General features: G+C 39.0%; 1 protein-coding gene across 1 annotated transcript in view; it reads left to right on the top strand.

Annotated features, from left to right (window-relative positions):
- The window catches only part of si:dkey-215k6.1 (transmembrane protein 132C), a 316,735-nt gene extending 292,084 nt beyond the window's left edge, over positions 1-24,651 (top strand). The window contains exons 7-16 of the mRNA XM_038704606.1: positions 4,344-4,549; positions 9,487-9,550; positions 9,775-9,906; positions 10,674-10,751; positions 13,595-13,657; positions 14,325-14,453; positions 16,900-17,028; positions 17,239-17,538; positions 18,491-18,765; positions 19,354-24,651. Of these exons, the coding sequence (XP_038560534.1) occupies positions 4,344-4,549; positions 9,487-9,550; positions 9,775-9,906; positions 10,674-10,751; positions 13,595-13,657; positions 14,325-14,453; positions 16,900-17,028; positions 17,239-17,538; positions 18,491-18,765; positions 19,354-19,948 (1,971 nt within the window). The 3' untranslated portion in view covers positions 19,949-24,651. The remainder of the gene's footprint in view (positions 1-4,343; positions 4,550-9,486; positions 9,551-9,774; positions 9,907-10,673; positions 10,752-13,594; positions 13,658-14,324; positions 14,454-16,899; positions 17,029-17,238; positions 17,539-18,490; positions 18,766-19,353) is intronic.
- The last annotated feature ends 517 nt before the right edge of the window (positions 24,652-25,168 follow it).

Here is a 25,168-nt window from a genome sequence, read left to right as displayed (position 1 = left end):
CTTCTTGATTTTTCTAAAACATTCCTCTGGGGCATTGAGCCATAGAGCAGAAGCAATTCACCAAACCTATGATAGAAATGACAGACTTGGACAATGGTTGCAGTGGTAGTTCAAGCAGAACCATTGTGCATTCCCTCGACTTCTGCTGTCTTATGCCTTCATTGGAAACTGAACCCTGCCACACTAACCAGTGCAGTTTTCACACTGATTTACACCTGGAATATAAAAATGATTTGGAGAAATAGTTTGAGGCACCAACAGTCTAAAATCCCTTTGATGTTAACAAGCGGTAAATCAGGTTTCAGAGGGAGAGGAAGATGAAGAAGGAGGGGGAGGGAGGGCTAGATGGGACAAAGGAAAAAGAGAAGGTCACGAGGGGCAAACAGTGGATATTGGGGGAGATATAAAGAAAATTAAAGGAAGAGAAGAAAAAGAGAAAATGAATAGAAAAAGCAGAGAGGAGAAGGGTTGGGCACCTTTCCTTTTATGTCAGGGGAGCCGAAGCAGTGAGAAGGAAGTAAAATTGAAAGAAATTAAAAGGTGAGAGGAGATAGAGAGGAAATGGTTTAGGTCTGATGTATAAAATGTTAACCTCTTTTGAGATCAAAGAGTTTCATAAGGAAGCCAGAAAAAATGCCACTCCACATAAAGCGTGTGCCCTGCGTGTGATTGTTTGTGTTTTTCAGGGAAACTGAAAATTCTGTCTGGCCTGAGCCTGACAATAATCAGCCAGAACCTGACACAAAAGTCAACAGTTTAATGTAAAAACTCATTAAAAAAAAAACAAAAAAAACTCATAAATCCTCCAAATTTTTCACAACATTGCGAGAAACACCGTAAACTTCCAAAAACATCTTCTCCTGCTATTCTCTACTCTGCTGCTCTCACGCTATCTGATGCCCTCTCCTGCCCAACACCAACAATAAACACATAAATCATTAAATAATCAAGATTAAGATCAAGATAACTACACTCGATATGTCAAAGAGACCACCAATGTTTGAGGAAATTATGAAGCATACCGCTACCATGGATTCTGATGAGTCAGAAAGTCTCCAAAATGAAGTTATAGGCCAGGGTCATCAAGTTATTAGATTAAATTATTAGCAACCATTTTCCCTCCAACTGTACTGGTTGTTAGAATGGAAAGCAAATTTTAAAGATGAGCGCCTCATCTATAGACACAGTCAGTGCATTTGCTAGCTAGCTTTGGATTGGATTATCAAATCTTAACTGATTTTAAAAGAGTGGGAGACCACAGACACAGCTACAAATTTGAACTTTTTGTATACTGTATATATTTTAATTGTAGGAATGCAAACACCAGACAAAGACTGGGTATCCACACACTGGGTATTTACTAAAGTGAGTGTTGATTCCAGGGACTCTCACAGAAATGCAAGTGATCAAATGTGACTTAACAAAAAATAAACACGGAGATGAACTTGGATAAACATGTTTGGGTAGATAATTTGATCATGAACATCCATGCAATTGTTGGGTGACTCATTGGACCACATCCGGCAGACACAGAGCTACATGAGTATCCCACTTGAGTCCTATTTTTGAGTTTGAGTCTAATATTCACTCTCATTTTGTTTTCATTTCTATTTAGTCCTGAGAAAATATCTACATGGGAGAAAAAGATAAGTGAGGCACCCTGTCTGGTCAGCTGCCTGGTACAAATGTGTATGACTAGATAAATATGAAAGAGGGTATTGCTGAAAAGATCATACCCACTAGAGAACTCTACCCCAGGTAAATCAAGGTTTAAAAATACATATATATACATACATACATACATACATTTAAATCAGAGCAATGTGAAGAGGGGCTCAGGGGAAGGAAGGGCAAAACCTGGTGTATGGAAATTTGTTTTTCAAAAGAAAGTAGAATAAGGCAGATACATATTGAAAGGTGAGAGAGACAGGCAGTGAGAGTCAGACAGACTGTATGAGACAGAAAGAAAGAGAAAGTGAGGCAAAAGGAGTGCACGTTAAATGTTAAGCTTAGAGTGAAATAGGAAGAAGTGAGGAGAAAGAATTAGGTGTGCAGGATTCGTGTAGCAAGGGGAGATGAAAGACAGTGTGAGAGATAAAAAGAGAATAAAACTGAGCAAGGGAGGATAAGTGTAGGGTAAAGAAAGAGGGGGAGTAGAAGTTATATACATGCCAGGAATGGGTAAATGGCTGTGGAAATATGCGGAAAGAATCTGAAGTAATGAAGGGGAGGCACAGAAAGAGAAAAAGATTGATAATGACAGAATGAGTAAATAAATTCAATGCAGTTTTTCAGCAATTAATATGATTTAATATTTACGTTCGTTATAGATTTTACCTTTGTACATTTCGATGATTTTAGTCAGTATTCTTAATAAGTTCCAGTAAAAAAGCATAATTTCTTGACAAAATAATAATTTCGGTTTTCTTTAAAATAATGTAGAAATTAATTAAATAAATGTGACATTAAATAATGTAAAGGTGTGTAGATAAATTACAGAAATTGTAGATGACCTTGTATTTGTTCCATGTTTGCTGATGCAAAGAGATTGATTCTGTTTAGGCTCACAATAATATATCCATCTTAAGATAATATATATACTGTGTGCCTACTGTATAGCTACCACAACAGCTTGGCAAACCATCACCAAATGCCCACCTCGGGTTATGATCAGTCCTTCTTGCGTGAATCCATTGTTGATAAAACATGTGGGATGATTTTGTCCCAACAATGTCATTTCAATCAGTCACACAGTCAGACAAGCAAGGAGGGTGAAAATGAAACTGACTAAAATCCTGGTTTTTCCATTGTTCTGCCTGTCACATTGTCTGTAGGGGTGCTGTCCACTTTCTGAAATACAACCATAATAATCCAGTGTCGACATTCATTTTTTGCTCTTCGGTTTCAATTTAATTTCAATAAAATTGTTCCAAAACTAGATTTCTGCATTTCCATAATTATAGAAACAGAAAACATGCAATGGTGCATAACTTCAGTCAAGTTGATAAAGAAGAGATTTTCCACAGACTGGACTAGAGGTAACAGAGAGCTAAACATAAAGATGGTTTGATACCCAACCAGATACACGGTGCTGCTGTTTCAGACAAACAGTGGTAGAAGAAGTACTCAGGTCCAATAAAAAGTACCTATGTATACAACAATATAAAAAAACTGAAATCCAAATACAAGTCTTGTATTCATAGTTTATTTTTGCCCTCTAGCCCTCTTCATATTTTGGACCAGATCTCCTCCTAGATCCATGGGCACACAATTTAAAAGTCAGTGCAAATGCTGCCAGTATTCTCGTGGGTGGTGTGTTCAAAGTAATTGTGCTAATGGATTGAAATTAATGTGATTTCCTGGTTTTAGAACATTGCATGTTGCACATTTTATACTGTACATTACTTCAGATTTTCGCAGGTGACCAAAGCTCACTGGGAATCCACAAACCCAAATGCCACTGATGTGGCAGGAAGAAGGTACAGAAGCATATTATTAACCTTTCTTTATGTGGCACTTTGCAAAACAGCGTACCAAAGTGCTTTACAAGATGAATAAAAATGTAAGCAATCAGTGACAAAATATCTTATTTGCTGCAAGAGCATGAAGGTTCTGATGAAAATATGCTCCAGGCTGTGCTTAAAGAGTCACTTCGGTATTTTTTTAACCTGGAACTTATTTTCCTATGTTTTTGTTTCTGTGTGTCTAATGGAGAAAGCATTTTTTGAAATTGGTTGGTATTGAGCGAGTGGCAATAATAATATTACCTTTCTAGTCTACTGCTGCCTGTGTTATTGTGTGACTTATTCTTTAGTATTTTTAACCATTTTAAACACCAAAGTCACATAATATCACGAACATAAACAACAAAGTCACACAATAACACTGACAAACTAACCGACCCAGGAGAGATGACTGTTTTTATCTGGAGTCTGGTGGCTTTGACCAGAGTGAAATAGCGGCTGTTCCTGGTTAAACAAAAAAGATCTTGCTCTGTGCATCTGAGACTGTCAGTGGCAAAAACAAGCACTTTAGTGGACATACTTTGACTGGGCGCAATTATTTATAAGAATTACGTAGCAGCTATCGAATGCAGCACACTTACTCACTACCAATTTCTAAACATTTTGTCCCAATTAGTCACACAGAGACAAAAACTTAAATAAGACTCCAGATTGAAAAATACCTAAGTTGCTCTTTAGAGAATGCACACCACAGGCTGTATCAGTGGAATCCCTGAGTTAGGTCTGTTTGTTGTCAGTTTGACATGTCAGACTGTGCATGCACATTTTCCCAAACTCAACCCAACTGATTTTCTCCTCTTTTGCTCTTCCTCTTTTCAGGTGTCCCCAAACTGTGACCAGGTTTTGCTGAATGGTAAAGAAATGTGCGGTCGGCAGTCTTTGGCAATCAACTTCACCTACCTGCACCTTTCTGCTCAGCTGCAGCTCACTGTCTGGGTGCCAAAGCTACCTCTGCAGATAGATGTGTCAGATACTGAGCTGAGCCAGGTTAAAGGCTGGAGGGTACCGATCATCACTAACAAGAGGTGAATTACCTGTATGACTATCAGGGAATAACTGAGGGAAACATAGATGGTGTAAGCATGAGTATCGGTTTGCATTTTAATTAAACCGTACTGGTCATTTTGTGAAGACAATCATACTATTTGCCCATCCTCCATTTCCCTGGCACCTTTCCTGCAACAGCTAAATACATCAAACCAGCGAACATGACTGTTTGCTGTTAGAATACTGAGTGTGCAGTATATAGTGTTCAAGGGTGGGAAGCCAGTGAGGGATCATCTTTTTGTATCATAGCTAGTTAGTCCACCTGAAATCGCCAGACATTTCTGGCTGGCAGTCTGCAATAGAGCCCACCAGATGCTAGATTTGAGGAGACTACCATTTCACTTTTTTAAATAAACACACAACATATGTTACAGGCTTGGGCCAATAGATGATGCCGTCGTCCATCACCGATGGCTGCAGATATCACAATGTTGAGCCGTCATTGTAAAAATCACTACACTGACCAAGCCGACATAGGAGCATGCACCAGCAACAACGTACCATTATGCTAAAAATCTAGTTGTACTGTGGCAGCAAGTATTGTCACTCAAGTAATTTTAATACAAACAATCAAAACATTAAGGACCTCCTCTCACATCAAACGTTGCCGTCTTCTGGAATCTGTTGTAGTTTCTAAAGTATGTGTGAGAGCAGAAACAACAGAAAAGGCTGATGATGTCTTGGTCCATCCACTTGTTTAGCTTGAAAGCAGTAAATGCATATTGTTTCTTCAACAAAAGTACGGAGTATCAGCATGTGAGAAAAAACAAAGAGACTATTGTTGTGTCTAATTTGTTTTATGCTAAAGATTTGCAACAGATAGAGAAAATAATAAACTGAGGAAATGTGTGAATGTGTGTGTCTTTCGGCTTTTCTGTGTGTTTGTTGTCCGAGTGTGCGTGTGTGTGTGATATAGTGCTTATTGAATGGAGCAGTTGAGAGCACATATCGCTCCTGCCAGTCTATAATTTCTTCTGAGGTCAAGGCCTGCCTGGCTATACTGATGACAACTATTATGGCTTTAGCATCATTGCCACTGAATGAAGCATTCAGTCACTTAAACACACCATCTCTCAAAAGGGAGACAATGCAGGTGTTGGTGTATAAAGGTCAGTTTTTCAACATACTTTTGTGTGTCTTTGTGTACATGTATGTGTGTCTTGTTATTTTTTGTGTGTCCATGTGATGTGAAAGAAGGTAGGAGGGTGAGGGTGCAACAGTAGAGAAAGAATGGATGTAGGACAGAATATAAACTGTAGAAGGGCTTTTATCTTTCTTCTACTGTGCAATAAGACAATCTCAGATGAATATTTTACAGTAGAAACTAATTATTGTAATAGAAATCAGTTTTGTATAAACCATGAAATATTTCTTTAACACAATTCTCTAAATTACTCTGTTTATTTTGTCATTTAGGTTTTCCTCCCAAGGAGAATGTGTTTTCTGTCTGGTTTGTATCTGTCAGTTTATTTGTTAACAGGGAATCTCTAAAATGTAGCTATTCTTTATGAAATATGGTAGAAATCCAAATCATTAGAATATGAAAAAATCCATTTTATGGATTTAGTTGCTGCAGGTCTAGGAACAGTTTTAAAATGTTTTACGGTAACATTATAGGCTGAGATGAGTCACTGCACTGCAAAAAAAAAATGGCACATGTAACCTATGATTGTCTGTCACTGTGTATTTTAATGAAGATCTCGATCCAGATTTTCTATTAATAAAATATTAGATAATATGTACAATCTATAATGTATACCATTGTTATAATCAAATGTTTAAAAATGAATGAAATCCAAAACTCTGTATTTCCTCTGAGGATGAAACTATGACTTAGCCGTACGCACATCAACCATGTGACAAAAATGGAACTTCACATTTATGTTCAGCTGAGCACATGTTATGTTTCCTAATAGGCTGGACCCAAATGCAACACTCTGACTGTAAATTATTATACAGATAAAACACATGCACAAGCAAACTCTAAATAACTACAAAAAAGCTGGGAGTCACTACCGCAAGGGCTGAACAGCAATCTGGCAAACAATGGATGAGAAGCTGGGGTTGATCTACTGCAGGTAGGCGGGATGATGAGAGGCAGGTGCGTACGCTGAGCAGGATGATTGGTGAATAGTGAACAGGTGTGTGAAGCCAGAAGAAACGAGCTGGGGGCCAGGGGAGGGAGGTCGCACCCACACCAACAGACACAGAGAGACAGACAACAGACAAAGGACCTTTACGTAATTGCTTGCTACTCCCTCTCCCTACATACTTCCATACCTCCATTTGCGCGTTCATGCAGAGGATCCGCCACATTGAGTGCCATCTGAAACCAATGAGTGCTGAGTGGTAGTGGGTTGTTAAACCCTAAAATGCTAAGTCAGCACCAATGCTGGCTTGTTGAAGGTGTGTAACACCCTTGGCTGCACAATGGGGGAACTTTCTTTCAATTTGCGTTCAATGTGACTTCTACGGTTAACATGTAGGATTTTTTATTTCAAAAATACACAAACATTGTCACGTCACCATTCACAGATTAACAACGTAGCCCATATAATTTATATTGAAATGATGTATTTGTGAATGTAACATTTGTCATATAGGTTAAAGAGGTTCAAATATATAGGCTGTTCTTTACAATGAATATCAATCTTTTCATAAAAGGATATAATATTTATTTTTCGTAAATATATAAAGTCATGTTCTTAAAGAAATATTCAACACGAACACAAACACAAAATGAATGTCAAATGCTTTCAGTTTCGTTATTGCAAAAAACACACTTTTCCTCAACATCAACCCTGAATCTTAATACCACTGTTGTTTATTTGATACACGTATTATAGCAGTGAGTGCAGCGGTAACATCAGATCCTATTTATGCTGGGGAGAGAGGGTAGTTCGTCGTGTATTTAAACCCCTACGCAGGTTAGGGAGCTCGATTTGGCCTGGAGGGTGACTCCGACCACAGTTCCCCCCCGTGTCGGAGTGGAAGTGGCGAGGGTCTAGTTTCGGAAAGGCCCAGAGACAGACAACAGACAGGGAAGACAGAACACAAGGGGAGGGGGAAACACCAAAAACACTGGGAACAAACTGAACCCAGCTTGACAGCACAAACCAAAATGAAGTGGTTTTTATAATTTAAGAAACTCCAACTTCAATATACATGAGATATGTAAGCAAGATGTTGCCACATTTAGATGCACAGCCTGCAACTTGATATAAATTGAACTGAAATTCAGAGTCACAATAGGGAATTTAGTTTCAAAGGCTCAACTTTTAATAACAGCATACACTTACTAACTTGTTACACACACACAGTTGAAAATCAGCCAAACTATGCATGTGCTCTTTCTTTGTGAGGTTACAAAAACCCTATTCTTAATTGTCTGTTTGTCTTTTCTCTTTGTGTGTGTGCTCCTATGCCTCTATGTTTCATTGCACATTTGTGTGTGTGTGTGTGTGTGTGTGTGTGTGTGTTGCTTCTATTCCCCATCTTGCCACCCTTTCATTCTGTTCTGCTGGTCCTATTTTTCAATTTTGCCAATTTCTGCTCAGATAGCCACCAACTTGGGCACACACACACACACACACACACACCTATCTCCCCTAACCACTATCTGAGTGAAACACAAGCACTATTAGGCACACACTCTCTCACACAGACACTGTGCAACTGGGACACTGGAAAAATGGAAAAAGAATTCCTGTTATATTGCCTGGCTTTCACACTCCGGGACAGTGCGCGCGTGTGTCTTGTGTGGATGTATGATCTTGTGTGGGCCTGCCTGCATGTGGTATTGTGTAGATATTACACAGAGGGAGGCAAAGAAGAAAGAATGTGTGTTTCTTTGTGTGTCTGTGTATAAAAGAGAAATAGAGATCCTCCACCGGGGAGTGAGGGAGAGAGGTTTTCTGTTTTAACACTGATCGTGTGTTCTAAGTGTCATCAGATTAATTTTATTTCTTTATTTGGAATTATTCAGCCTCCTTAGCTGTGGAATTATACCAAGTTATACTTTTCATATTATTTTATATGTTTTTAATCATATATATATATATATATACACTTTGTGTTTAATTTCAAACACAAATTGTGCTTCATTAGCAGGTGCACATTGGCAAATAATGGAAAGATGGCAAAAGGACACAATACCTATTGTGGTGACATGAAAAGATAAAGTCAGATTCAGATCCAGATTTTTATAGCAAATTGTATAACTACTGCTTTTTGCTTTTGGTACTTATATAAATACTTAGATAAAGTACTGAGTACAGTTTATAAAGAAGTATGAGATGTAGCACTGTGCCTCCATATAGGTTTGAGTCAGTTTTGCAGATTCATAGCACTGGAGAACAGTAATAGAAAAAAACAACTCAAAGCTCAATCCTGTCAACAAACCAGTATAGAAAGATTTTTTTAACCTTTACAGACGTTGTTTCAATGCTATATTGGGATAAGAACTTACTGTAGAAGACTTATGCTGTTTTAAACGGACATCTTTTCAAGTACATGAAAATTTAAGTTTCATAAGGCAAGTCCCACTTTATATTGTACACTTATTGAGGTAAAGTGGGGCTCCATTCACACGGGAATTGTCTTTTCAAGAGAAGTTACAATAGTTTAGGTATACTGTTTAATTTAAAAAATCACCTGCATACAGCATTACCAAATAGTGCATCACAAGGCCAGTAACATCTGAAATGATTTGCTCACCGAGGCATTCCAAGAAATCCACATTGTATGACTAAAGTGTTACAGCTGGATTAAAAACTGTCTTTTCTTTGACTGAGAGTGTAACCTGGGGCAGAGATTATACAGTAGATTACCCGGATCTGAGTGTAAAAATGCCATTTAATTACCAGATAATCTCACCCTCTGTTCTCTCTGTTTCATTTATCTTCTTTCTCCCCAGACCTACAAGAGACAGTGAAGATGATGAGGATGATGAGAGGAAGGGCAAAGGCTGCACCTTACAGGTATTATTTGATTGGTTTGCCTATCACACATTTAAAGAGTCTTCTTTAATCCTTTTCTTCAATGTCAGTATCCCTGAGAGCTGTCCTGCTACATACTAGCTTCAGTTGGTTTAAGATACTGTGTAGTATTATTGTGTACTATTTTTCCGTCAGTTAACTCACAAGCTAATACATTGACAGACAAAGCATTAGAGTCTAATTTCACCTTTCTCTTGACCTTTCAGTACCAGCATGCTTTGGTGCGGGTCCACACCCATTTTGTTGCAGAACCCTCTGACCCAGGAGGAGAAATGGTCTACATGTTAGGTGCGGACTGGCAAGCTGATATCACCCATTTGGTCTTAGACCAGCTTAAGGTAGGTCCACATATACTCACATATACTCACATACACTCACACGTACACCAAATCTTCCTTGAAGGAATTGTTCAACATTTTGGGAAATACTGTATTTATCATTTATATAATTTGCTTTCCAAGAGTTAGATAAGAAGATCAATCCCAATACCTTATGTCTGTGCATTAAGTTTATATATAGACACAGAAGTTGATTAGCCTAGCTTAGCGTTAAGACTGTAAGCAAGGTGAGACAGCTAGCCTGGCTCTCTCAGAAATACACCCACCTAATCAACACATTGTATCTCATCTGTTTAATCTGTACATAAATATGTAAAAACAATAATTTGTGCTATTAGAGGGAGTTACATGCTCTAAAACAACAGTTTGGCCTTTAGTATAATTCTTATGTACAATGTCACTGATGGTTGCCTATGCAAACCATCTCCCAACTCCAGCTCTAACTCTAACGCACAAATGCAAGATTTGTATCCAATGACGGTTGAGGTCAAGGGCAACTGGACTTGGTAGAAGATTGATCCAGTTGCCCTTGACTTCAACCTTCGTTGGATAATTATGACCTGGATGACTGAGAACCTTCACAGACAAGATTTGTATCAATCTTCAAATCTAAATTTACATAAAAAAATCTATGTCTTTCATTAAAACATTCTGAATTCTGAACTCTTTCCTGTTAGGAATAAGGACTGGTGAATAATAGTTAAAATTAGCAAATGTACGTAGTATTGATCTAGGATAACTGCATTCAGATTGATTAAACTCCACAGGTAGAAGATCCTCAAATTGCCAGACTGATAGACGGACAAATCTTGATCGGGCGGGAGCGGGGGCATACCACTATACAGGTATGTACACTCTATGTTCTGCTCTCATAACTATACAAGTGATCCAGTCTTTTCTCTTTTTTACATTTCACCAGCTGCGACAGCCAACATGAGAATCAAATATAAATAAAATATAGCATGAAATATCCCAAAACTTTTAAAAGTTCTTACATGGTGTCAGTTTGTCACTTTGACTCAGCTTTTAATGGAAAGTTTTAGAAATTGACAACCTCTGTCAAAGGACAAAGCATCCCAGAATCAGTGTTTCAATGGCATTTTAAGGATTCATGGACAATGTATGTGAAAGAGAGTTGAAATTGTCTGATTATGTGGAGCGCAATTTTAATTTGGCAACTCACATTGCAGCCATAAGCACTCCAGTGATGTAAACATTATCCTCTCTTTCTTCCTCTCCTCGTCCTCTCTCTCCAGTTATAAGCCTCGACTGCTAGCTCGTTACACAATTAGCCACAATTAACTGTCGGATTTGGCCCTGACATCTCAGTGTGATGTTCAGCAATTACACACAGACACCCACTTACATTGACACACGGTGAACACACTTGCACACTTGCTGAATTCCAATAAGCCGGTCTATTGTGACTGAATGTGACAGTGGAGGACAGTCCTGTGGCTTACTGTCTTACATTACTGCTATACTGTTATATTGCAGAGCCAGCGCAAAATCGCCAAAATATGTTATTCAAAGTCATTATAATCTTTCAAGTCATCTTTCACACAACAATACACACATGGGTGCTCTGATGAGTCTTTTTTAAGTGTTTTAGAAGTGAGTTGGTTCTGAGTTCATGGCAGTAGTGTGTGTGTGTGTGTGTGTGGGGGGGGGGGGGGGGGGGGCATCTGGGGAGCAGCTGAGTGTGTGCTTGCATCCGATCGACTGGGGACTGCTGCACGCATGCACACGTACAGACTGCTGTGCTCTGTTTGGGTGCCAGGAGAGAGAATTTTCCCTAGCATTCCCATCGAGATGCCAGAGTCGACAGCCGTCATTCGATAGTTTGACATTTCAATTTTACCCCCCAGCGCCATCTCCCCGAGTCTCAAGTCGCCTCCACGTCTCTCTCTCCTCTCTCGCCCCCAGTCTCTCTTTCTCGCCCTCTTATACTCTGTCTGTCTTGAAGAGTAATCCCAGAGCCGTCAATCATTGCATTTTGTTACCTCGCTGAGGGTGGGATTGAGTTTGATACACCGACACGTTCGCTGAGAGATTTTCTTTGTACACCAATCAGATCTGCCTGTCCTGCTGTCGCCGGGCGGAGTAGTGCACTACAACACGGGGCTCCTAATCTCTATCACTGTCTTGTCTGCTGTTCCCTCTCTCCATCTGAACCCCAATCTCTTTCACGCTCCTTCTTTCTGCCCCCTCTCACTTTCTGTCCTCCTCTATTTGTCATTGTCTCTCTTTCTCTGACACCTACTCCATTTATTTCTCTCTTGCTTGCTCACCATCTCTCACTTAGACTGTCTCTCTTCTCGTTTCATTCGCTCACTTTCAGTTCTTTAGTTTTGGCCTTTCGTTTTGTTTATGCTAAGTTGTCTTTGTTGAATGCTGACACACTGGAGCACAGCTGGGAGGCAGATGGGAACACCGTATGCATGTATGTGCGTGTGTGTTTACACTACTTAGTGTGTGTTATATTGTGTCAGAGATTTTAAATAACAGCAGTAGTGTTTCCAAACCATCATTTTCTTCACACAGACAATACTAGTATCAGCTTTTATAGGTCTGTGTTTGTTTAGATGCGTGTTTAAGACATGATAGATAACATCCTGTGTAAAGTGTAGATCGAACTCACTTGATCAACCTGTGCGCATGTATGTGTTAGTTTTTCTATACTGCCAGGCTATGTGGCCCAAAGCACTGTGGGGTTAACCAGCTGTCACTGCTCCTCTGTCAGTGTTAAACTCTTCATTGACACCTTAAGGCAATGATAACTGAGACAACAACAAAATCTCCTTCATGCACCTCTCTTCCATACTGTCTTCCAGAGTTTCCTATACTTTACCTGTACTTCCCAATCCCCTCTGCTTGCGCAGCCTGATCCCAAAGAGCTTGTTATTTCCATTGGTTTTCCTTTTTGAGACATGAGCTGTCATTCTATCATCTGTCAACAACCAGCTTGTCAGAAATGTGATGACTTTTTCTTTGATTTAGCAGCTGGTGCAAACAGAAAGACCTGGAAAGACCTATCTGACGCTTTTTGAACAGGAATTAAAGGAGACCTATTATTCTGTATTTCCAGTCTTATATTGTAGTTCTGTGGCAGCTTTGCAGGAACTTATACTGGCACTACATGCAGGCCCTCATTTCAGCCTCTGTCTGAATCAAGCTGTAGATGCTCCTGTCTCTTTAAGGCCCCCCCTCCAAAGCCCACTGTCTTCTGATTGGCCACTGTCTTATGTATTTACCAGGTTGCTGCAGGGATGGGGCTGCATTTTCATTTGTGGGTGTGGCAAGCATTCTCTGCCTGGAGCAAATGCCCATATATGGAAATCCGGCTCGGAATGACATCATACCGAGCCATTAGTAGAAAAAACAGTTTAAAACAGCATTCAGAACAGGGGGAAGTCTGAGGTTTTGGCTCACAGGGATTTCTTTTTAATACTTTTACCTCATTATTTGAAGCTTTGGTCATGTTTAACATAAACATCTGACATTGTAAAATTATAGATATGCCAGAAAATATAAAAAAGCATAATAAGCTGTCATAGAGTGCAAATTTGGATTGAATTGCTTTTGAGCTTATGTCGTCTCATCTACTACTCTAATATTGTAGATTAATTTGAGGTAGCAAAAGCTTCTTTCAAGTTTAAATGTAATTCTGATTTGTACCTTGTTGCAGGTTCTGTCCCCGCTATATGACTCTATCCTGGCAGAGAAGACTGTGACTGTGTTGGATGACAAGGTAAAATAACATATGGCTTTATTTTATGTATTTGGGATGCACTAGGTCCCTTTTATTAGCATCTACTATGATTGTATGTTCTTAAATCTAATGTTGAAGATCATTGGTTATACAAGGGCACAGCATTGATCTTAATAGTCTGAAAAATGAAACTAAACAACATGCACACTGCTAGAAAACAATTGATTATTAAGGTGATCCCTGAGGACTCCAATCCAAATCCTAATTACTCATAGGTTTTGAGTACTGAGCAATATAGAATCCGTACATCCTATAGTATAACAAAGCATTAGAAAGGTAAAGTTTATCCATTGTGGTTCTAATTTTATCCTTAGCATGTACAATGTCTTAAAATCATCAGTTATAAATATTGCATGTCATCCTATGCGACTGACCCGTCATACCACTTCCAGTGCGACAGAGATTATGAAAATTTCATCATACTTCCAAAGGTGCTGAATCTACCCCACCGAGAAAGTGATTTACTTTCAGTAAATTTTTAAACATCATACAAGATAAAATCATCACTTTGTACCAAACGTTGTCTCTCAAACACCCTTCCCTTTCTTGTAATTTCTAGCCACTAAAAGGGGAGCCGACAAGTTAAAGTCAAACTTTTTCATTGGCTGCTTCTGTGAATGAGATACAGTATCTCTTATTTGTCTAGGTCACTATCACGGACCTGGGAGTCCAGCTGATTGCATCTCTGTCCCTCAGTATGACAGCAAGTCCTGGGAATTACCAGGCGATACAACTAACAACTACAGCTACAGACCTGCTACACACACCTAAACAGGTAGGAGATATTTAAGGTATAACAAACTCATTAACACACACACACACACACACACACACACACACACACACACACACACACACAGATCAAAATAGCTCCATCTCTGCAAGACAGCATATCGTCCCAGGGCTGTATGTATCAGATTTTCAGAATGTAAGTTGCTATGAAAAAACATGAACATAAGCATACATAGATACCTCGTTGCCTTTAGGTGGGATCACACAACTACACAGACACACACACTACAGTAATACCCCCAACGTTGTAATCATAGATGTTAAACAGTAATTCTGTGCTGGAACATCATATTGCTGCTATCTCGCCCATCAATCAGTTTCTAATTAGTGGTGCGTAACTTCCGGGCTATAGCGCTACTTAACTACACTAACAACCACCTAAAGGTCTACAGTAAAAAGAACTCTATATTGTTAGCTAGAACCAAATTGAGGCAGTTATTCTGTTGACAATAGTCAGTTGAAATTACAGTTAAAACTGCATTTGCATACATATACTGTATGTGTTCAACCAAACTAAAATTGTGAAATTGAATTTAATAGCATTTATAAAAACCTGTTTCTAATTGTCTTTTCTCCATTTTTGCTCCCTTACACAGTACATTACCACACTATCTATGGAAAAGCACACTTACACACACTCAAATGCATACTTTATTGCTAGGCTACCATGTTACAAGCCATGGTATTCCTGACTCTGTAATCACATTGCTATCTCAAACTATTATCCCTCACACCCTCTATGTCCCCCACCTTCACTTCTCCCTCCCTCTCTCTCTTTTTTATAAATCAAATAATAGCCCAGGTTATAATTTCTATCCAAGGGCTAATTGGATGAGAAGCAGCTCATTAAGATGAAAACTGAGATATGATCTTGCATTTTATTCACACAGTTATTTATTTTTCTATCTGTCTGTTTTTATCTACCTCATTCACCATTACCTGTGGAAAGGAGACTATGGAGAGTGAAAGTAAGGAGGAGAAGAAAATAGGGTGGAAAGAAGTAAACAAAAAAACAGAAGACAGAGAGAAAGAGGGGTAAAAATAAGGCAAGGCGAGGCAAGTTTATTTGTATAGCACATTTCAACAACAAGGTAATTCAAAGTGCTTTATAAGGGAATGGAGGAGGCAAGGAAACATTTCAATTTAATAAAAGAAGAGGGAGGGAAAGAGATAAAGGGTTGTTGCAGCTTAATTACTTTTGTATGGAGTTTTTTGCTGTTATATTACCTACACAATGTTTTTTGTGTTCTGATTAAAGAAGGCAAAGGGTTTTATCATGGGAAATTAGTGAGACAAGCAGAGAAAAATACACTATCTGCAGAACTCTTTATTTATGGAATAGCTGCTGCTGGAAGAAGACTATTGACAAAAAAACTATTTTCTTTCAAGTGTTTTTCCTCATTGTAATAGAAGAGATGGAGACCAAAGACAGAGAAGTTGGTGTGTGTGAGAGAGTGTGTGTGTGTGTGTGTGATTGATTGATACAAAAATCTGAATTACTCAAAAAACACATCATACCCACAAGCTACCAAGGTCAACACCAATGAATATATACTATGTTTTAATCTGTTGGCCACACCCCCAACTGTCTGACATCACCAGAAAGCCCAGGATGTACTCAGGACTAAAACAGGTTACATGCATGGTGTTTGAAATAGAGCCCTCAGTGCCATGTCCCCTACAGAGGACAAAAATGAATTGCCGGGTCTCAGGAGGATCTGGCTCTTTAGCTGCTAAATGCTTCCCTATCTTCTCCAGCTTGTTGCTAACTACCATATTTTTGTCTTCTGCTGCATCTGGATACAACGCTGATGAGAGCAGTGAGAATGAATCAAAACAGTAAAGTTACCTACCAGAAAACTAAATCAGTTAGCTTAAAGATGCTAAAAAGCCCCATAAAGCTGCAGAGCCTGGTGATAATTCTCGGGGGTCACTTTGTCACTTTAACCTGTTGTTAATGTAAAAATATAAATAAATGCAGCTTTAAATACCAGGTCACCGGAACAAAACATGTGCAAGTAAAAACGACCACTTAGCAAAATCATCTATCTCTGAACTTTAAAACATTGCACCAAAAATAAGCAATTTCAACATACATCAGAGTTCCTTTATCATTCTTCATTGTAGCTCCTGTACTGTACTGTAACAGTGGAATAGCTCAGACACCAAAAAAGGAAGACTGAAGTTTTGTAGTATGCATGTGTGTATACCCATACGAGCATTTAACAAATGCTGAATAAATGTGCACAAGTTTGCTGAGATCTATCCATGAAGTACATTAAGAAACTACAAAGATTCAAAAGGCAGGCAGCAGAGATTACAGCGTTGGAAAGTGTATATACAAAACACTGTTAACTGTTAATACACATTTCTTAATTAGATGTATGTATGCAAATTGTAGCAATAATCTTTTTCTCATTGTCTTTTAGGAAGCAGTGATTAGTGCATGGATCCAGTACAGTGACGGTTCAGTGACACCACTTGATGTTTATGATCCCAAGGATTTCCTCCTGTCGGCTGTGTCATTGGATGAGAGTGTCATCTCCGTAAACAATCAGGTACTAGCCGTCAAAAGTTTTCTTTATCTGACGATTTAAAGGTGTGTAAAAAAATATGTGCAGAACAAAATCCATGGACGTTTTACAGACGTTACTGATACATATTTTCAGGAAACACTCAAAAGTGACAGTATAGTGTCCAAAGTACAACACGACCAAATGTTACTGCTTTGTCTGTTCACCTTCACATTGTCTCTTTTCTTCTATTAGGAGCAACACTGGCCCATTGTAGTGGCAGAGGGTGACGGACAGGGAGCCCTGGTTCGTGTAGAGATGGTCATCTCCGAGACCTGCCAGAAATCCAAAAGGAAGAGTGTGCTAGCATCTGGAGTTGGCAATGTGATGGTGAAGTTTGGAGCAAAGAGTGAGGAAAGAGGTGTTATGGGAAGAGGTGGACAGAACGCTGGAGGAGGGATGGACAACAGCACCAGCGAGCATCGAACAAAGGATGGAGGAGAGTGGAAGTCCAACAGTGCAGCATTGGATCGAGAGGAAGGAGCCATGAGGAAGGTGAGAGGAACAATGGATGGGTAAAAAAAATGCATTTTTTTCTCTTGTCAGTGCAGTCAGCAAAAGATGAAATGCGCCAAACCATTAGTTTGACTATATTCTTATGTATCTCAATGGGAAGAGAATGACCTGTACACTGCCAGGCATGATGGTCCAGTCCAATCCCCCAAATCTCCAATTTAACACTAAAAGACAAAAATATTCAGCTTTTGACTCCACAACATTTAACTATAAACTACAGTATTTTTTGGTTAATAGGTAGGTAATATGGAAAGTGTGTTACGCTAGGTAGTCGACATCACCATAGCAACATGGGCGGCCCAGTGGCCCAGTATATAGCACTTTGGTCCCGGGTTCGGGGTGCACAGTAGCTGCCCACTGCTCCCTTGAGGGATGGGTTAAATGCAGAGAATTAATTTCGTTACATGTATGTGTATGTGACAGAAAAATACCTTTACCTTTTACATATTGTCACGTGCGTTTAGTTTTGCCCTCCTGCCATTCCTTTGGACAGTTTGTTTTCCCTGTGCTGTCCAGAATTTGTTGTCTGTCTGCCATCTACCATCTGCTTGAATCCCTGTGAATACAGCACGATCTCCAACAAAAAAGTTGTATCAGCCACAAACCAGTTTTGTTTTGCTACTGCCATGTTTCTGTCCCTCAAGTCACCTAATATTACCCCTACATGTGGAAAACATGAGGAGAACATATTTATTCCAACCACAGACAAATGATTGGATTGGGTGTTTACATAGTTATTAGGTGTTAATATTTTCCTATTGAATGGAATACAAGCTACAAGGTTGTTTATTAGTCATTTTCATAGAATTTGAAACGTTTACACTACCCCTCTTAACCCTTTTGAAAATTCCTTGATTGGGCTATTATTGTGATTATTAGTAATATTAGGGTCCATGTAAACACTGCTTATGTCTTCTTTTCCATCAATCAGGTTAGCACAACGACCAAGAGCACAGTAACCCATCGTGCTTTAGGTGGTAAAGCTGCTAATGGAGGCAGCAGCAGCAGTCGGGGTGGAGGCCCCAGCCAAGCAGGGGACTACAATAACTACCCAGCACAAGTCGAGATACCAGGCACTGGGGATAGTGAGCTGACCCAGACCACCAGGGGACTGTCGGACCTGGAGATTGGAATGTATGCCCTTTTGGGTGTATTCTGCCTGGCAATACTAGTCTTCCTCATCAACTGTGTGAGCTTTGCTTTCAGGTAAAACATTGTGATAATTGAGGACTATAATTTAAGGGAATCCAGCAATAAAATTGTTGGTAGGTTAAATTGTATGGTCTCTGTGTGGATCACCATATGACCTGAAAGGCATAGACAGCAACGATGCACCTGGCATTGAGGGACAATGTCTTTATTGGCTAAATTTGGTTAATCTATTGTTGTTTGCTTGTTAGCCCATGATTTGAATTTGATTTGTTCAGTCTCAGTTTGCTCAGTAGTTTTGGTTCAAATATATATTACATGTAACTAGAAAATAATACACAATCTAAGGTTTACTTCTGGTGAACACTATTTTTATGCATAAATTGTTTCTTGAAAATTTCAATGACATGATGCTTAGACATCTGCTAGTCTATTTTAAGTTTTCTTTTCACAAGTGTGTCAAGAGTATGATCACATTTTATCAACATTTAAAATTATGTCTCTGAAGTTATGTTTTTTAGTCTGTACATTTCTATTTCTATAAAGGGATGCCATATGTTAATGTAAAAAAGCAGCACATTATAAAATTGCACTTGTTCAAAATGGTACTTCAATGGTAGACTAATTATCATCCTTCTTTTGCAGATACCGTCACAAGCAGGTGCCCGTGCTGGAAGCAGGAGGCAACATGAATCACGCCCATGACTGGGTGTGGCTTGGCAATGAGGCGGACCTTTTAGCTGACCACTCTGACCAATGCCAGGGCGGGCTGCCTGATGAGTGCACCACCATCATTGACCGGAATGAAGGAGGATATGAGGAGAACAAGTACCTGCTAAATGGGGCTGGTAACACCATGGTGATGGGCATGGGCACAGGTGGACACCGAGGCGTCACCCATGGACAAACCCTGCCCAGATCTGTTCCAGAACCACACCAGTGCCTTTCAGCAATCACTAGTGGTGGCAAGACTGCCACTGGTCAAGTGGAGCATCTGAATAATTCCCCCCGAGCCACGGCTGCAGCTGCAGTTGCAGCCGCCAAGCGCAAACGCGTCCAGTTCACATCTTTTGCCACTGTGCTGCCCAATGATAATTCAGGTGGGGGTGGCCCATACACCAATTCTTCAGTCCTGGTGACCAATGGGAGTGAGGATGACATCAAGTGGGTGTGCCAGGATATGGACCTGGGTCAGTCTGAAATCAGAACCTACATGGAGAGGCTACAAGACAATCTGTGACTGATGGGAAAGGGACTGAGAAATGGAGGGGCAGAGGATGAGTACAGGAGGAGGAGGATGGACAATGAGTACAATTCACCTGTAATGCCTTTGCAATGGATGATGGGAGGGGGAATGGAAGGAATATGAGAACAGTAAAGAGAACGCGACAGTGAGGCGAAGATTACTGAACAGACAGTGTAGGGGATGCTCCCCTTAGGCTATGGAAAGCATACTGTCATCACTAGCTCGCACTGAAATCAATGGTAGCAAACAATAAATAACATTTTATTTCAGTTTATCTTACTTATTGTAAAAAATATTATGTACAAATCAATAATAAAGTCACTATTGGTTTGAATGTTCATTTATTCATTCAATAGCAGTAAACCATTGCGATATACAGTAAATTCAGGGTATGATATTGGACAAACATAATTAAGCCACTATACATTTTTAAATGAGGATGGCAAGAACGTCTTTTCTGAAGTATTTTTTTACTCATGTGGTATATTGCCAGCACTGGCTGTGGCTGTTAACTGATTATTGCTATATCTAATTTTAATATATAAACCTGTCATTCACCTGCCAAGTTTGCTGAATGGTTGAATAATAATCACTGATTATGATTACGGAAGAATAGGTTCGCATTAAAGATACAATCTGTTTTTGTTCCATCATGTGACCAATTTGCTTTTGGAATTGCTCATAAGTAAAATATAACATGTAATATATATATATATATATATATATTCCAAGTACTCAATTATAAATTCAGATAGCAGTGGGAGTTGCCATTCAGCACTGAACACAGGCTATCTTGCTCTTTCCTCAAACAACAGAATGTGTCAAGAGTTGGAAAATGTTGATTGTGATGATGAAAAGACTGTTCCCTTGGATCCAAGACAGAGGCATTCAAACTTGCACAATTACAAACAGGAAAGGACATTAGCCGTATTTGAGGCTTACTTCCTGTTTCCTGAAACCTTCCAGCCAATGACAGCTTTCTCCCTGTATTCAGAACCAATCCTGTCATCCCCTTGCCCCTCTTCTTGTCAGTGATTGGACAGCAGTAGACACTTTGTGAACTAAAGTACACAGTGAAATACTGTGAAATGTCTGTAAACTAAAGGGGACTGACTGATTCTTTTCATATAAAAAGAAGGCTGCTTGGGCTTTGCAAAGCCTGACTGAACACTTGATTATGAGGATTATTTAAACCAGAAACCATGTGGGCAACAAGACTAGAGTACCTACAGTGTTGTACATGGAGCTAACAGGATATATTGAAGGACATTACAATACAAATGAAAATGGAGTGACTCTTGAAAATCTCACAAATAGATATGGGTTGATGAAACATGTTTGTTCTTGCTAAACATGATATATATTTTTTCTTTCCTTTTGTTTATCCTTTTTGATAAATAGAATGTTTTAACGGTTTTCCATATTAAGTTTTTTTCCTAATCTGGGAAGATATTAATTGTAGCTTTTTATTTCAGAGATTTATTAAGATTTTAAGGATATATGATTCTGTTTTCTCCTAGCTATCTATTTATTTAAATTAACATTTGAGAGGGTGAGGAAGGAAAGAAAGGCCATAGGCAAAGATTGAAAATAATAGACCTGCTGGTGAATGATAGCACACAAGAGAACAAGTGAAGGAAAGGAGACAGAACTGGCAGAGGTTGCCTCACCTTCGTTAAGCTCAGGTGACGAGTCATGAAGAACCAACAATAAAAAAGGAGATGTGTAAGATTGTTAAGATTGCAATATTTATTTATAAATGTGTTACTGTTTCAGAGTACACTGTATGTTGTAGATAAATAAACATGCTTCAAAGTGCTTGTGAATAAGATTGCAGGTCACTAGCCAACAACATGGTGATATTTTGTACATTTTACAGTGCAAATATGGTACACAATACTATCTACCAACACAATGTGAAAGTGATCTTATTGGTTCTTTTTCTAAAAATGTTCCTGTCTTTGTTTAAAATATTGAATGAGTTCTTGTCTTTGTACAGGGTAGGAATCAGTTTACCTCCATCATGAGATGTAAAAGTGGAGGCAATCCATCTTACATCACACTCAAAATTGCGTGAGGATGGTGAGTCCAAGAGATCCATTTCAGAAAGAAAACAAAACCAAATGTTAGGATGTTGGGCTAGTCCAACAGAAAACAAAGGCAAAATCTGGACTTCGATGTAAACATCCATATTTTCATCATTTGTTAAACAAGACACATGATAAAAATGCACTCCGCAACCCTGTATGCAGGATAAGCGGTTGACAATGGATGGATAAAAATGCACATGAAATCACAAATCATCTTTACTGAGTAAATAGAGGATTGAAAGGCCAGAGAGCTCAGATAGACACAGATAAGAGACCTGAGCTGACTTCAAATGGGGGAAGTAAATGAGCTGCACAGCCTCCACCAAAGCAATAGATATTTTGACTGATGATGGCGACCACACCATATGATCTGGACATTATTGTATCTCGCCTACTCTAACGTAGCTACAACACTGCTGTGAATTGAAAGGATCAGTCAAACAGGTACAGGTTCCATAGTTACGTATGGTAGAAGTGTAGCAATGCTCTCAGATGAAAAATGTTTTGACTTGCTAGAACTGTGACTTTAATTATACTTTAAAGTTTGTGACACCCATTCTACCTGTCTAAAACTGTATGGCTATCAACTGAAAAAAATTACTTTTAAAATTTTGGGGGGCATTTCAGCTTCTTTTGATATCAGAGAAAGACAAATGTACTATGTAGCCATTGCGGAAGGACCCACAATTTACTGACTGCTTACTAAACAACTGCTTGAACTTTGGCACAGTTCCCAAGGATTGTTTTAAAAGCATAAAGGTTTGATTTCATTATCATATTTGCAGCTGTCAGAAGTTACACAGAACGCCCAGGATAATAATTTGTTGCTACTAGAGAGTAGATTTTTGTTTTAATTCATGCTCTTTGGCTCAACAGCAGGTGCAGAAACAAGAGCACAGTTGTGTTTTATTTTATTTTTCACCTTTCAGAGGCTGTTCCTCTGGTATACATGTAAATGGATACCCAATCTTATGTCAATCTGTCTTCTACAGAATTATGTTCATATTTTTACCAATTTGCAATAGCAACTATAAGCCAAAGTAGTGTGATGTTATACAGTGTAAGTAGAAGCGAGGATGTGGAGCTAAGAGAGGCGATTGGGCAAACAATGTGTTCAGCGCATTCAACAGCATTGACTTTTCCAATATTCAACATAATGCTGCACAGAAACATTGCATTTAATCTAAGTTTAGCTAAAGTTCAATATTCACTTCCTGTCTATTTTTGACGCAAGCCGCGTCAAGCAACACAGAGCTCATGAACCGGCCAGGAAGTCAGACACAGAACGGCATAGAGAATCGGGTTGATTTCCAAAATAAAATGCCCTGTGCAGGCTCACGATCATACGTCAACGATAAATACAGTTAAAACAGACAAAAAGACAATTTAACTACGTAGCCTAGTTAAGCAGGATAGAAGCACAAAAATCAGAGATAACTGAACAAATTAGCAAAATCTTAACAAGTCTGAAAAAGCAGGCAGGCAAAACGCTCTTATTCTGAAATGCTCCATGTGGATCTGTAGGCTGCAGAAAGCGTAACGAAACGGGCTCACAGAGAGCTGTTATCCATAGTTCAAGTACACAAAATGAAAAATTAACAATACGTAAGTGTAGGTAAACGCTCCGCTGCTGAAACACTTGAGTTGACGCTAGACAAAACCAATTGCAGCCTGTGTCTGTTTGCCTGGTGCCATTGTCCCGCGTTTTCCTCTAGTTTTGTTTGTTGTTGTAACATGTGCACGGCCTGCGCACTCTGATAGGTGAGTAGGAGTGTAACAGGAGGCGCATGGTGCTTGTTATTGCCGAGCAGATCTGTCACACAAGGATGACAACGGAATTAATCTGTAACTAAAACGAGTCAGATGCGCTGTATAATTAACCTATTTATTCGCCATCTTCACAATTAGCTAATCGTGTTCTTTCAAATCGCAATTTCGATTTGAAAACAATTAATCGTTATTATTAGCCCTAATCCAAACTTTTTTAACTAATGCAACACAGTTTAAAATGAACAGAAGTTTTGAGACAGATCTGTATATCCTTGAACTGGATGATTCAGTTGTTCTTCATGTTGACACTACAGACTTAGGCTTCGTGGTGACAAAGGATCTGTATTTATGCTGCTGCCTTATTTTTCTGAGAGAAAACAAGGATGACTTGTTTTCAGAGGATGGTTTTACATTATTAGCCACTACAGACGTCCCTTAACCATCTTGTTTTCAGACCAATGCAAATAACTTCTAACTGTGGAAATAATAATATTTTTCTAAACAATTCCTCCCAGATGAAGCCAATGCCCAGCCGGAGTTCAGCCAGCAAGCAAGCTGTAAAAAAATGGGACATCTACAGTGGCTACATCTGACAGTGCTGAAAAAAAATATTACCGCTAAAAAAAAAATACATATTGTTATATTATGCAAACGAGCTGAGTTCAGTTTTTACATAGTTACAGTGAGACCTACACATGGGCCACAGTTGAATGTGCTACAGGTAGAAGGGGTGCCAATGGACACAAGCCCTAAGGGGTTTTTTTGTTTGTTTTATTTGTTTTTCTTTTTGCTATTGTCATTGTTTAAACATGGTTCATGGAGGCCAATAAAGACCCCCAAAAAACTGACTTTTCTTTTACTGTCTTATAATACTTTTTTATTGTGTCATCCATTTAAGTCACAATAACAATCAACTTCAGCTTCCAGCCATGATAATTTTGACTCATATTCATACACATTAAAAAAGCTCTTTTTTTACCTTTCATGGTGACTATAGAATATAATCAGAAAGGTAGGTACTGTAGCTGGAACTTTAGTCATCAGGAGTTTCCTAAAATTAAATTTTCTGATCATCCTTTGTTTAGAAAAGCTGTCATTTTCAAATAATATGTCTGTGTTTCTCAATCAGACTTTTGTGTTGAAATGTCAATCTAAAACAAATTGGCTGCACAGAGATGAACTTTCGATTGCTTGTATTTGTAGACAATAAGACTAAGATTTCCACTGGTATTTCTGTAAAAACACCTAAGTTCAACAGTGAATTAGAATTAGGCAACTGTGTGATGAAGTGCTACAAGACAACAGCAACTGATTTCACTGATTAGCACTCCGTCAGTCTAGTCAATCACTAATG

This window comes from Micropterus salmoides, unplaced genomic scaffold, assembly GCF_014851395.1.
Source record: "Micropterus salmoides isolate LMB-PRFRI ecotype aquatic unplaced genomic scaffold, ASM1485139v1 Ms_hic_scaffold_7, whole genome shotgun sequence".
Lineage (NCBI taxonomy): Eukaryota > Metazoa > Chordata > Actinopteri > Centrarchiformes > Centrarchidae > Micropterus > Micropterus salmoides.
The sequence above is the reverse complement of the archived record's forward strand: the minus strand, read 5'-3'. Positions and strand labels throughout refer to the sequence as shown.